Source organism: Mauremys reevesii, linkage group 8 (genome assembly GCF_016161935.1).
Source record: "Mauremys reevesii isolate NIE-2019 linkage group 8, ASM1616193v1, whole genome shotgun sequence".
Taxonomy (NCBI): Eukaryota; Metazoa; Chordata; order Testudines; family Geoemydidae; genus Mauremys; species Mauremys reevesii.
The window spans coordinates 71478545-71490663 of NC_052630.1; the positions used below are offsets into that span (position 1 = coordinate 71478545).

The window sequence follows — 12119 nt, forward strand, 5'->3', positions numbered from 1 at the left end:
CTTCCCTTGCTTTTCCTATTATGCTATTTACCAAAAGTTTTTTTGTATCCTACTTTTTATTTTGTGGGAAATACATAACCCGAGCTATACAGAGGAGCTTGAGTCTGAAATGCCCTAACTTGTACTACTTTTTTTTATTAAATTCAAAGTTCAGTGGAAGATAATCTGTAGCTTTTTAAATTCCTCAGTATGGATGTGATCCTGCTCCCATTGAAGTCAATGGCAAAACTCCTTTGATTCATTGGGGCACGATCAAATCCTACATCTGCTATGAAGTTTACTATTGTACACATCTGTTGAGTGCTTTCTTAACACTTTTTTATTGGTAAATGACCCAATACTAAAATACTTAAAAAATGTGCTCTATTTTGTAGTACAACACATTTTGGCATTCACTTGAATATTCCTTTTGTCTTAATGACCTGGAGCAGACTTTTGAGAAACACTTGTCTTAGTTGAATTTTTCTGAGGCAATGAATGTTTTAAAGTCCTTGGAGTTCAAAATGTTTTTTAATCCTGCTGATAAACAGTGGGATACATTCCTAAATTAGAATACTCTTTTTATTCTTGTGTTTTCCCTGATACTGTTTTTAATATCAGAGCTGAACCCTTCCAAAACTGCATTGCTCTAAAGATCTTGTAAGTTTCTTTCTTTCCTCACTTCTCACACTCCATTACTAGAGGAATTAATCTTTTCAGTCACTTGCCTCATAATCCACAGCACAAGAATTTATTCATTTCTTTTACTTGATGTTAATCTGAAGGCTCTACTCTTGATCTTAAGTCTAAAGTGCATAGTAAGAATAAGGAGAAGCTTTTGTTATCCTGATAGTAGAGATCTAAATTAGGATTCCTGGGTTTCGACTCAGTACATAGTGAAGGCTAGATCCTATAAATACATCCATGTGGAGGTGTGCTTACATAGTGCCCCATTGAAGTTAGTAGCGGTGTGCCTACATTCACTGAATCAAATCGTAGACTGGAAGGGACCTTGAGAGGTCATCTAGGCCAGTCCCCTGCACTGATGGCAGGACTAAGTATTATCTAGACCATCCCTGACAGGTGTTTGTCCAACCTGGTCTTAAAAATACCCAATGATGGAGATTCCACAACCTCTCTAGGCAATTTATTCCAGTGCTTAATCATTCTGACAGGAAGTTTTTCCTAATGTCCAACTTAAACCACCCTTGAGGGATAGCTCAGTGGTTTGAGCATTGGTCTGCTAAACCCAGGGTTGTGAGTTCAATCCTTGAGGGGGCCACTTAGGGATCTGGGGCAAAAATCAGTACTTGGTCCTGCTAGTGAAGACAGGGGGCTGGACTCTTGATGACCTTTCAAAGTTCCTTCCAGTTCTAGGAGATGGATATATCTCCAATTTTTTTTTAATGTAATCCCATTGCTTCTTGTCCTATCCTAAGGAGAAGAATTTTTCTCCCTCCTCCTTGTAACAATCTTTTATGTACTTGAAAACTGTTATCATGTCCCCTCTCAGTCTTCTCTTCTCTAGACTAAACAAACCCAATTTTTTCAATCTTCCCTTATAGGTCATGTTTTCTAGACATTTTAATCATTTTTATTGCTCTTCTCTGGACTTTGTCCAATTTATCCACATCTTTCCTGAAATGTGGCACCCAGAACTGGACACAATACTCCAGTTGAGGCCTAATCAGCATGGAGTAGAGAGGAAGAATTACTTCTTGTCTTTCTTACAACACTCCTGCTAATACATCCCAGAATGTTGTTTGCTTTTTTTGTAACGATGTTATACTGTTGACTCATATTTAGCTTGTGATCCACTATGACCCCCCAGATCCCTTTCTACAGTACTCCTTCCTAGGCAGTCATTTTCCATTTCCACTTGATTGTTCCTTACTAAGTGGAGTACTTTGCATTTGTCCTTATTGAGTTTCATCCTATGTACTTCAAACAGTTTCTCCAATTTGTCCAGACAATTTTGAATTTTAATCCTATCCTCCAAAGCACTTGCAACCCCTCCCAGCTTGGTATGATCTACAAACTTGATAAATGTACTCTCCATGCCATTATCTAAATCATTTATGACGATATTGAACAGAACTTGGTCCAGAACTGATACCTGCGACACCCCACTCAATAGGCCCTTGCAGCTTGACTCTGAGCCAATGGTAACTACTCTCTGGGAATGATTTTCCAACCAGTTATGCACTCACCTAATAGTAGCTCTATATAGGTAGTATTTCCCTAGTTTGTTTATAATTGCACTATCTGACCCTTAAATTATAGTCTCTGCAAAGCAGAAGTAATCTTTCAGGCACTGAAATTAAATTATTGTTCTAAAGATTTTGTATTTTTATTAGTGTGCATCTTCCTTTGTTTTTAGAATGACTTTGAAGACAATGCAGAGTTGGAATCTAAGAATGGCATGACACAGGGAGACAAACTTCGTGCCTTAAAAAGTCAGAGACAGCCGCGATCTGCTACAACTGGAGCTCTTAGGTAATCCTCTTCTAACTTTTTGTATTATTAAATTCAGTGTGTACTAATTCTTTATGGAAAGCATATGCTCGTCTGTTTCTTTGTTTTATAATTCTGACACTTAAAAGTTATGATATGTAGACCTTTTCATTTTTAGATCACTTTACAAACATTAATACTGCCAATTTTTTAGTGAGTTAGGTAGGCACTCAAATGTGGAATCTGGAACTGAGAGGTTAAATGACTCACCTAAGACTACAGAATTGGTTAGTCTTAGAGCTGGTATTAAGGGACCCTAGGTGCTATGGTAATACACTAAACAACAAACAATAAATAATAATTAGTACTCAAGTTTCTAGCCCCTACTCCTGTGCTTAGTCCACCATACTACCACACCACTTTCTACTCACTATAAATGTTAAATTTATACAGGTTTGTTTTTCGCTTTAAAGTTCACTGCTTTCTACCAGAAATAGTTTGCACAATCTTGAGCTTTCTTCTTCAAAGGTTCTTCAGACTTAGGTGTTTGTCAAGTTTGTTCATGCTGCCCTTCAAGATTGGTTAATGTTAGCGGTTGATATTGTTGCCATTTATCTGGACTGCATTTGTGGTAGCCAGATACTGCTTTGTAGTGTAAAAGCTTTCATAACTGTAACAACTTACTGATGCAATTTAACATGTGCATACAGCAGTGGTTCCCAAACTTGTTCCACCGCTTCTGCAGGGAAAGCCCCTGGCTGGCCGGGCTGGTTTGTTTACCTGCCGTGTCTGCAAGTTCGGCCAATCGTGGCTCCCAGTGGCCGCGGTTCGCTGCTCCAGGCCTGGAGCTCCCATTGGCCTGGAGCAGCGAACCGCAGCCAGTGGAAGCCACGATTGGCCGAACCTGCGGACGCAGGAGGTACACAAACTGGCCCAGCCAGCCAGGGGCTTTCCCTGCAGAAGCGGCGGAACAAGTTTGGGAACCATGGCATACAGCATTGTAATTAAGCCAAGTAAAAGGCCAGTGCCCCACATTTCAAGAAAGGGGAACTCATTTTAGCTAAAGGGGAGTAATCTAATGGAAGTTCTCTGCAGACACAAAGTAGAAAATGGATTTCAGTTCCCCATCTCCTGTTATGAACTGGGAGGTAGTACCCTTTCAGCCTTGGAAAGATGATTGGTGTTTCTCAACAGCAACCCCTAGGGTGTTGTGGCAAGCACCATGTGCCATGTATTGTCCCTCAGCAAGTGGGTAGGGTTGCTTCCTGATATGAGGACAGTTAAAGCAGATAAGAATGGTGGGAGTCCTAAAGGCTACGAGAGATGCAGAACTGGAGAAACTTTAAAGAGGGTAGTATTATCAAACAAGGATATTTAATTTAAAATAAAACTTGCATTCCAAAGGAGAGAATTATTCTCTCTGCTACTGCAGCAGTAAAGAGATTTTTTTTATTACGTGTGAGCCTTAATTAGTTATGCTAGAAGAATTCTAAGACAGAACTGAATATAATATTGTTCTATTCCTTTCCATGTCTGTATTTCTTTTCTTTGCTGCTGTTTACTAAAATAACCCTGTACCATCAGGCACCAAATGAAAACTTGAAAAATGCAACTCAAAATCTAAAGTATCAATTGTTGTCATATTATAAATGTCCACTTATTCACCATATAAAAGTTTACATTCCTATGAAAATAATTAACAATATATTTGGTTCCAATTTTAAATTATTTATCTGTATTTCTCATATTGAGTTTTGAGTTCCATCTTGTAAAACAATAACTAAATAAAAGTTTTTAAGGATAACAGTTAAATGAAATGCTATTTCAAATGTAATCTTAATTACAAACAGTTCAAGTCAAAATGCTTTGCTACTGCTTAGTGACTGCACATAAAAATAATGTTTAATATTTGGGTCCTTTTTTCATGCTTTTGATTTCCTTTTATATTTTCCCCCTTCTGCTCAAAAATTTCTTATTTTTAGATATAATTGTAAAACATTATCTAAGCAAAAAATTTGATGCTTAAGTCTGTATTTAAATATATTGTGCAGTTTCAAATAAAAAGCTTTTAAAACTGAAGACATCATGAATAGTACTCCCCACATTCAGAAGTAAATGCAAACTTCATTTTTCACATAACGTTTCCCCAGTAAGCTTACCAAAGACTTCGAGTCTTCTAACCTATTTTCAAGCTACCCTTAAAGAAGAAGGAATAGAGGTTTTATTTCTATCCTTTAGTTCATATACTATGAGGAGGAGGAGGACCATATAAATATCTACATAGTTGTCTTTTTATAACAGAATTTTCTTATGCATGTATGAAGCTGGTACTGTATGACAGGAGATGGCAGCTGAGTGTAGGTTTGATGGTTGTAGTTGAAAAATAATGTTTCAGGAGTACAGTTTAAAAATTATATATTTTTATGATGCATCTCACAATTTATATGAAGCATTTTCTACTTTATGTATGCGGCACATAAATAATAACATTGCCCAAGTCAGAGTCTTTGTTCTTAAATTTATTAAAAGATTGAAACTATGCTTTCATAATTTTTTGTGTGACAAGCTGCTTTAATTACTTTAGGCTAGAAGATATGAAATTGCACACCAGATCAATATCACAACCTTTCAGGTATTTATTTACTTAGTTAAACTTGTGAGAATTTTTAGTGCATTTAAATTTCATTTTTTAAAAATGTCTGCTCTTCTACTCTTTAACGTTTCAGTACTTTGTCTTATCAGTTTCATTAATAGCACTTTGTCAGAGTTCTGATGATATTAAAATCTATTTTAAGCACCCATTCAAGGGACAGACAACAATTGGTTAATTAGCACAGCTAGTCTTCTAGTAATGGTGGAATACAACTTTTTTAGTCTTATAACTGGGCCTTTCCTGAATAAAGTCTGCCTGTTGTGTAAAATGTATAGTAACTTTGTGAAACTGATAAATGTCCTTTAGAGACTAGAAGGACACTACTTCACTTGTGACTTGGATCAGAGTTAAACATTTCTGCAAACCTTGTGCCACATTAAAGATAATACAATTTAGCATGAAAAGTGGTGTTAATATTAAGAACCAACTTAGAAATGGTACTACATATAGAAAGATAAATTTGAATCATTATCTCCAGCAGTTGGTTATTTCCATTGTGCCTGTCACCTGGTATGTAAGATAGATAAATAGTACTATCTTCTAGGGGAAAGTATTTAGTAAACAAAAGACTATATTGGCTACAATTATCCCCAATGTGATTTTAGGAGAAATGGTTTTTGAGGGGTCTAATCTCCATTTCCCTTGTTTACTTTCGTCTGCCTCAAACTCCTTGGCACGCACTTAGAGGAGCTCCCACCCAAGAACACTATTACCATGCTATTTCAGTTGGAACCTTTTAAGAACACAAAGCATTTTCTTTCCCCAAGAGCTGAACATTGATATGCCAGCTATGGGAGTGAGAGGATATAACATTGCCACTAGACTTTAGGACTTACCTAAAAATATTTCTGAGAAATCTACTGCACCATATTTCTGTTAAGTCATATATTACTTAGTTATTAAAAGCCCAATCCTAGAAAAGAATAGGGGCTGAGTACTTTTTGACATCATTTAGAAGCGAGGGTGCACAGCATCTCACAGGACCAACCCCTAAAACACAAGAATGAAGAGCAGAATTTAGGAACAAATATGAGCTTTATCAGCTGCAGATGTTCAGTCTAAAATTGGCAGTTGCAACTTCAAAATTTTAGCATGCTCACGGAGCCTTTAACCAAGTAAGTGACTTGATACATTGAGGAAAAACTCAATGGCTGTGACTAACAAACTACTGTGATATTTTAATATGTAAAATTATCTTCATTCTGGTTCTTTAAACATACCCAGGGTTTATTAGCAATTTATTATTTCTAACGTTCACATTTGAGTAATATAATCTTGCTCCCCATTAAAGCTTTGTACTTTTTCAGATTGAATAGTTCAAGTACTACACAAGGGTCCATGTCTCCTCTGAAGTCCTCCAAGGTGGCAGCAGCTGTTTCACCGTCTGCAAATAGAATAAGCAGAAGCCCTACGTCCTTAGGATCTAATTTAAAAAGGTACATTTTCTTGTCCTTATGTGGCTTTTGGGGTAGTTTAAGGGAGGGTTATGTCACTTTCTCTAAAGTCACATGACAAATTATGAAATCGGCCATTTTTCTTGCTTTATACATTTGTCATTTATGTCTGAGACTGAATATAAATTAGTGGGGAACACTCCCAAAACTTTAATATCTATAAAATTCTGTTCCTCTCAATAAAATACTAAGTGGGAGATCATATACCCTTATTATGAACTTTTCATTTGTTGCCATTAGGTAACAGCTTAGATATTTCTGCTATTCTGAATTATTTAGAATGTTACGTGAAACCCACGATGGTTCGTAGATTTTGCCATAACCTCTGGACATAATGAATATTCATTCATTAAGATGAAATGAGATGTTCTGTTAGCCCAAGTGCTTTAGTAAACGAAAGGCATCCTATTTTTTACACTCAGGATATTTATGAAATAGCTTTTTGGCTCCTTTATCTTGTCTTAGATTACTACTTTTGATGTGTAATTTGTATAGAACTTGTTTTTTCATTATTTCAGAGAGAAAATGAAGCTGTGTGCTACCAGTGTTTATATGTGTCAGAATGTTCCTTGTCATTTTCCCCTAATGTCTTTAAATGTCTTGTGTGTGAAATCTTCACATGTATATACATTGCATGTATTTTTCCCACATGTTTTCCACTCAGCGTTTCCGTAAACTCCAGGCTAGGCAGTTCTCTAGGGAACCTGTATGCCGCTTCAGATGATACAGAGAGCAAAATGATGTCGTCATCCTCTAGGACAGGTTTTTCTGTAAACCATGTCTCCAGTCATTTGAATGGCAGTGTGCAGCTGCCTACCAGAAATTCCCATGAGCTGAACAACAACCTGTACAACAGAAGCAGCAATAATGGCACCAACCTCAACAGTCATGCCAGTTCTCATGGCACTGGGACAGATGACAACTACAGCATCTACCAACCCTCCTTTATGGGGTTAACTGCTTCTCCGGCACGATACCTGAGTCGTTCAATTCCTGTAAGTTCACAGCCACAAAAGCCCTCTCAGGGACATGACAGAAGCTTATCTACCTTGCTTCTTCAGACAAAACTATCACAAAAAAACTCTTAACAATCTCAGAGCAACTTTCTAATCCCTTATCTTTTACAATTTTCTGAATGCATATAGCATCTTTGTCTGTTTCTAATGTTCTTTCAGCTGCTTCCTTTCTGCTTCTCCAGAATTTGGCTCAGAGAAAGGTGTTATGAAAGTAGACAATTTATAAAAATACCTTTCATGATTACAGCTTCTGATTTGGAGTTGTTTTTTTTTACTTTAGATTTTCCATTTCAAATCATTCGTGTTATAACTTTAGTTTGAGAATTTCAATATATGTAGAATAGGATCTTCCTGGATCATTAGATATCATAGGTGTCTTTATACAGTAATATTAGAGGAACTGCTTTGTGTGTGTGTGTGTGTGTGTGTGTGTCTATACACATATATACCACACTAAATTGAAAATAAATGTGTAAAATTTAATCAACTCAATTCTTTAAAGGGGCACTGTTGAAATCTCATCATTTTCAAACACTGAGTTAGATAGTTCAAAGTAGTATGCCAGCCCCCAGAATCCACCTTCTATTTTTCATGGTTTTATCACCCTGTTTTCCTTTTGAGGGGAAGGAGGTGAGAGTGGGAGGAAAGGTAAATGCGTTTTCTCCCTTGTTGCTGTGTAAAAAAACCCACACAGAAGTACACTGATATAGTAATGAACTCACTATACATTGTGAAATGTACAGAGTAAAGAAAGGAAAAAATAGAAAAATTATTTCTCATCTTTCAGTTATGTTTGGTGGTGTTGGCAAAAATAGGAGGTTTTAAAACAAAAGAGAGAGAAATCACAAGTATGGGGGGCTTTTTAAGTTGACATGTTCCTTTAAAACCCTATGAAAACGTCCAGAATAAATCATTCCAGTATGTGAAGTCATATTAAATATTAAAGAAGTACAATTTTAATATCTTACGCCTGTGCCTTAAACACAGAAGTGCTTTCATGTATGTGTAGGGATGGCTTCCTGATTCATGGCATAGGTCTCTATAAAACTTGATATTTGCATCTTTTTGTATCAAAAATGTTTTCCAGTATTACTTCCATTTTAGTAATTTTGTAGTCATCCCTGCTGTGACTTGACCATCATATTCTGAGGTTCTTTCTCCTAGGAGAAAAAATGCTATTTCTAAGTAGAATTCATTAAAAGTAAATTTAGAATAACTTCAAATGCTAAAGAATATCAATTTTCAATAAAATGTATAGTGGGGGGGTTTTATTTGGTCTGTATAACAGCCTGTATAGTTTTATTTTTGTCTGTTTAAAAATAAAGTTTCATTTATTTGTTTTTTCTTGTAGTTGTAATAAAATAGCTTTCAAATTTAATTTTAAAATAGCAGTTATGCCATTCCTCCCTGCCTCCCCAATCTCGTTTCCAAATTAAGTTCAGTTTGTAAAACCACATATGGCAGCACTTTCTCGGGAGTGCGGGCATGGGGACAGTTGTCTTAGAACAGACAGTGCCCCTACTCCTTTCCAGTGGGACTCTAACTAAAAGAGGCATTGGTTGGTTTTGCATATCACTGTTCTAAAATAAATGTAACACCCCAGGAATAGTGCATGGCATCTCTTATACCATATAACACTTAGAAGCCCAGCTGGCATTGTCACTGATGATAAATGTAAAGTTGATGAAGTACAACTACCAAGCTAAAGTGCTATACAAATGCCTATCTTCACTTTCAGGTGATGTAAATAAGAAGTGGGCAGCATTATCTCCTGTAAACGTAAATACACTTGTTTGTCTTAGCAATTGGCTGAACAAGAAGTAGGACTGAGTGGATTTGTAGGCTCTAAAGTTTTACCTTAGGGTATGTCTACACTACAAGAGTAGTTCGATTTAACTTAGGTCGAATTTGTGGATTCGACCTTATGAAGTCGAATCTGTGTATCCACACTAAGGACACTAATTCGACTTTGTGAGTCCACACTAACGGGGCAAGCGTCAACATTGGAAGCGGTGCATTCTGGGCAGCTATCCCACAGTTCCCGCAGTCCCCGCTTCCCATTGGAATGCTGGGTAGAGCCCCCAATGCCTGCTGGGGGAAAAATGTGTCGAGGGTGGTTTTGGGTAACTGTCGTCATTCAACCGTCACTCCCGCCCTCCCTCCCGGAAAGCGCCGGCGGGAAATCTGTTTGCGCACTTTTCTGGTCAGTGACAGCGCGGACACCACAGCACTGTGAGCATGGAGCCCGCTGCGATCATCGCTGCACTTATGGCCGTTGTCAACTCCTCGCACCTTATCGTCCACCTCTTCCACAGTCACCTGCTGACAAATCGGGCGAGGAGGCTCCGGCAGCGCGGTGAGGACATGAAGTGTCAGAGTGGCACAGACCTCTCACAAAGCACGGGACCCCGCACCGCGGAGATCATGGTGGCAATGGGTCACGTTCATGCTATGGGACGGCGATTCTGGGCCCGGGAAACAAGCACGGACTGGTGGGACCGCATAGTGCTGCAGGTCTGGGATGAATCACAGTGGCTGCGAAACTTCAGGATGCGTAAGGGCACTTTCCTTGAACTATGCAACTTGCTGGCCCCTGCCCTGAAGCGCCAGGACACCCGGATGCGAGCAGCCCTGACTGTGCAGAAGCGAGTGGCCATAGCCCTCTGGAAACTTGCAACGCCAGACAGCTACCGGTCAGTAGCGAACCACTTTGGCGTGGGCAAATCTACCGTGGGGGTTGCTGTGATGCAAGTAGCCCACGCAATCGTTGACCTACTGCTCTCAAAGGTAGTGACCCTGGGAAACGTCCAGGTCGTCATAGATGGCTTCGCCGCGATGGGATTCCCAAACTGCGGTGGGGCTATAGATGGGACTCACATCCCTATCCTGGGACCGGCCCACCAGGCCAGCCAGTATATTAACCGAAAGGGCTACTTTTCAATGGTGCTGCAAGCACTGGTGGACCATAGGGGACGTTTTACCAACATCTACATCGGATGGCCGGGCAAGGTTCATGACACGCGTGTTTTCAGGAACTCTTGTCTGTTTAGACGCCTACAGGAAGGTAGTTTCTTCCCGGACCACAAAATAACTGTTGGGGATGTGGAGATGCCTACAGTGATCCTCGGGGACCCAGCCTACCCGCTAATGCCCTGGCTCATGAAGCCCTATACAGGCACCCTGGACAGTGACAAGGAGCTCTTCAACTACCGGCTGAGCAAGTGCAGAATGGTGGTGGAGTGTGCTTTCGGACGTCTCAAGGGGAGATGGAGGAGCTTACTGATTCGCTCAGATCTCAGCGAAACCAGTATCCCCATTGTTATTGCAGCTTGCTGTGTGCTCCACAATCTCTGTGAGAGCAAGGGGGAGACCTTTTATGGTGGGATGGGAGGTTGAGGCAAATCACCTGGTTGCTGATTACGCTCAGCCAGACACCCGTGCGATTAGAAGAGCCCAGCGGGAAGCGCTGTGCATCCGGGAGGCTTTGAAAGCTAGGTTCCTCAGAGAGCAGGGTAACCTATGACTGTCCAGTCTCTTTACAGAGAAGCTGAACCTGCCCCTGTTTCAGTTACTATTGACTTTTTTCAGCGGTTACATACCCCGTTCACCAGGTTTCCCCCCTTCCAACAGACGTTTAAAAATAAAGTTATTGGAACATTTTTAATTAACAAAGTTTTCTTTACTAATGAATTTGCGTTAAAGGGTTCAAACAGGGACGCAGACTGTGGTGGGTACGGTGTGCAGTGATGTACAGACCGCTTCTACACTCAAGGAATGACAGGCTCCTGCTCCTACAGCGGTCTCTGGGGGGAGGACGGTTACAGGAGGGTGTGCAGGAAGGGGTGAGGGGTGTGTGGGAAGGGTGAGTAGGTGTAGGGGGATGATGGCTCTGGCTGGGGCTCAGGGCATCGGAGAGGCTCATGGCTAGGGTGGAAGGGCATGGTAAGGGCAGCCTGCCTTGCCATTTGTGGATGCCAGGTGCTCGGACCCTGGGGCAGCATACACCTCCCAGACTGACCTGGGGCAGCAGACACCTCCCAGAGTGACCCGGGTGCCTAGTGACTGCACTCTGTGTGTGACCTGCTGTTGATCCTGCCCCCATGTCTGTACCCTGGTAATGGTGGCTGTCCTATGCAATTAACAAGCCCCTATCTCCCCTTCACAAAAAATCTTCTGCAAAGAAACATGACGGAAACAGTAATGAACAGTGTCATAGGTCTCACCCCCACTTGGAGCTGTTGGATTCCAATGTGGGGACCTGCCTTGGTTTCCCTCTAAACTAAAATTCTAGTTTAGATCTGGTTTTCGCTGCCACCAGTCAGGTTAAAGTGTCTGACACACTGCCTGTCCCCCAAGCTTCCCCTGGGGAACCCAGATTCAAACCCCTTGAATCTCACCAGAGAGAGAGAAACAGCCAGTTCCCCTCCCCCCTTCCCTCTCTCCAGCTTGCTCCGGAGAGAGAGATACCTTGATTCAAACTCCTTGAATCTACACACAGGGAAGCAGCCCACTTCCCCCCTCCCTCTCTCCTAGCCACTTTGGAGAGGGACACACCGATTCAAC

At 40.4% G+C, this 12119-nt stretch overlaps 1 protein-coding gene across 4 annotated transcripts in view; it reads left to right on the forward strand.

Annotated features, from left to right (window-relative positions):
• The window catches only part of CDC14A (cell division cycle 14A), a 129490-nt gene that overhangs the window by 97581 nt on the left and 19790 nt on the right, over positions 1–12119 (forward strand). The window contains exons 12-15 of one of the 4 annotated variants that reach the window (XM_039483546.1): positions 2360–2475; positions 5018–5065; positions 6394–6522; positions 7205–8812. In XM_039483546.1, coding sequence (XP_039339480.1) covers positions 2360–2475; positions 5018–5065; positions 6394–6522; positions 7205–7628 — 717 coding nt within the window. In that variant the 3' untranslated portion in view covers positions 7629–8812. Of the gene's footprint in view, positions 1–2359; positions 2476–5017; positions 5066–6393; positions 6523–7204; positions 8816–12119 lie in introns of those variants that run through there. The other 3 variants (XM_039483547.1, XM_039483549.1, XM_039483548.1) reach the window with 3 other exon arrangements.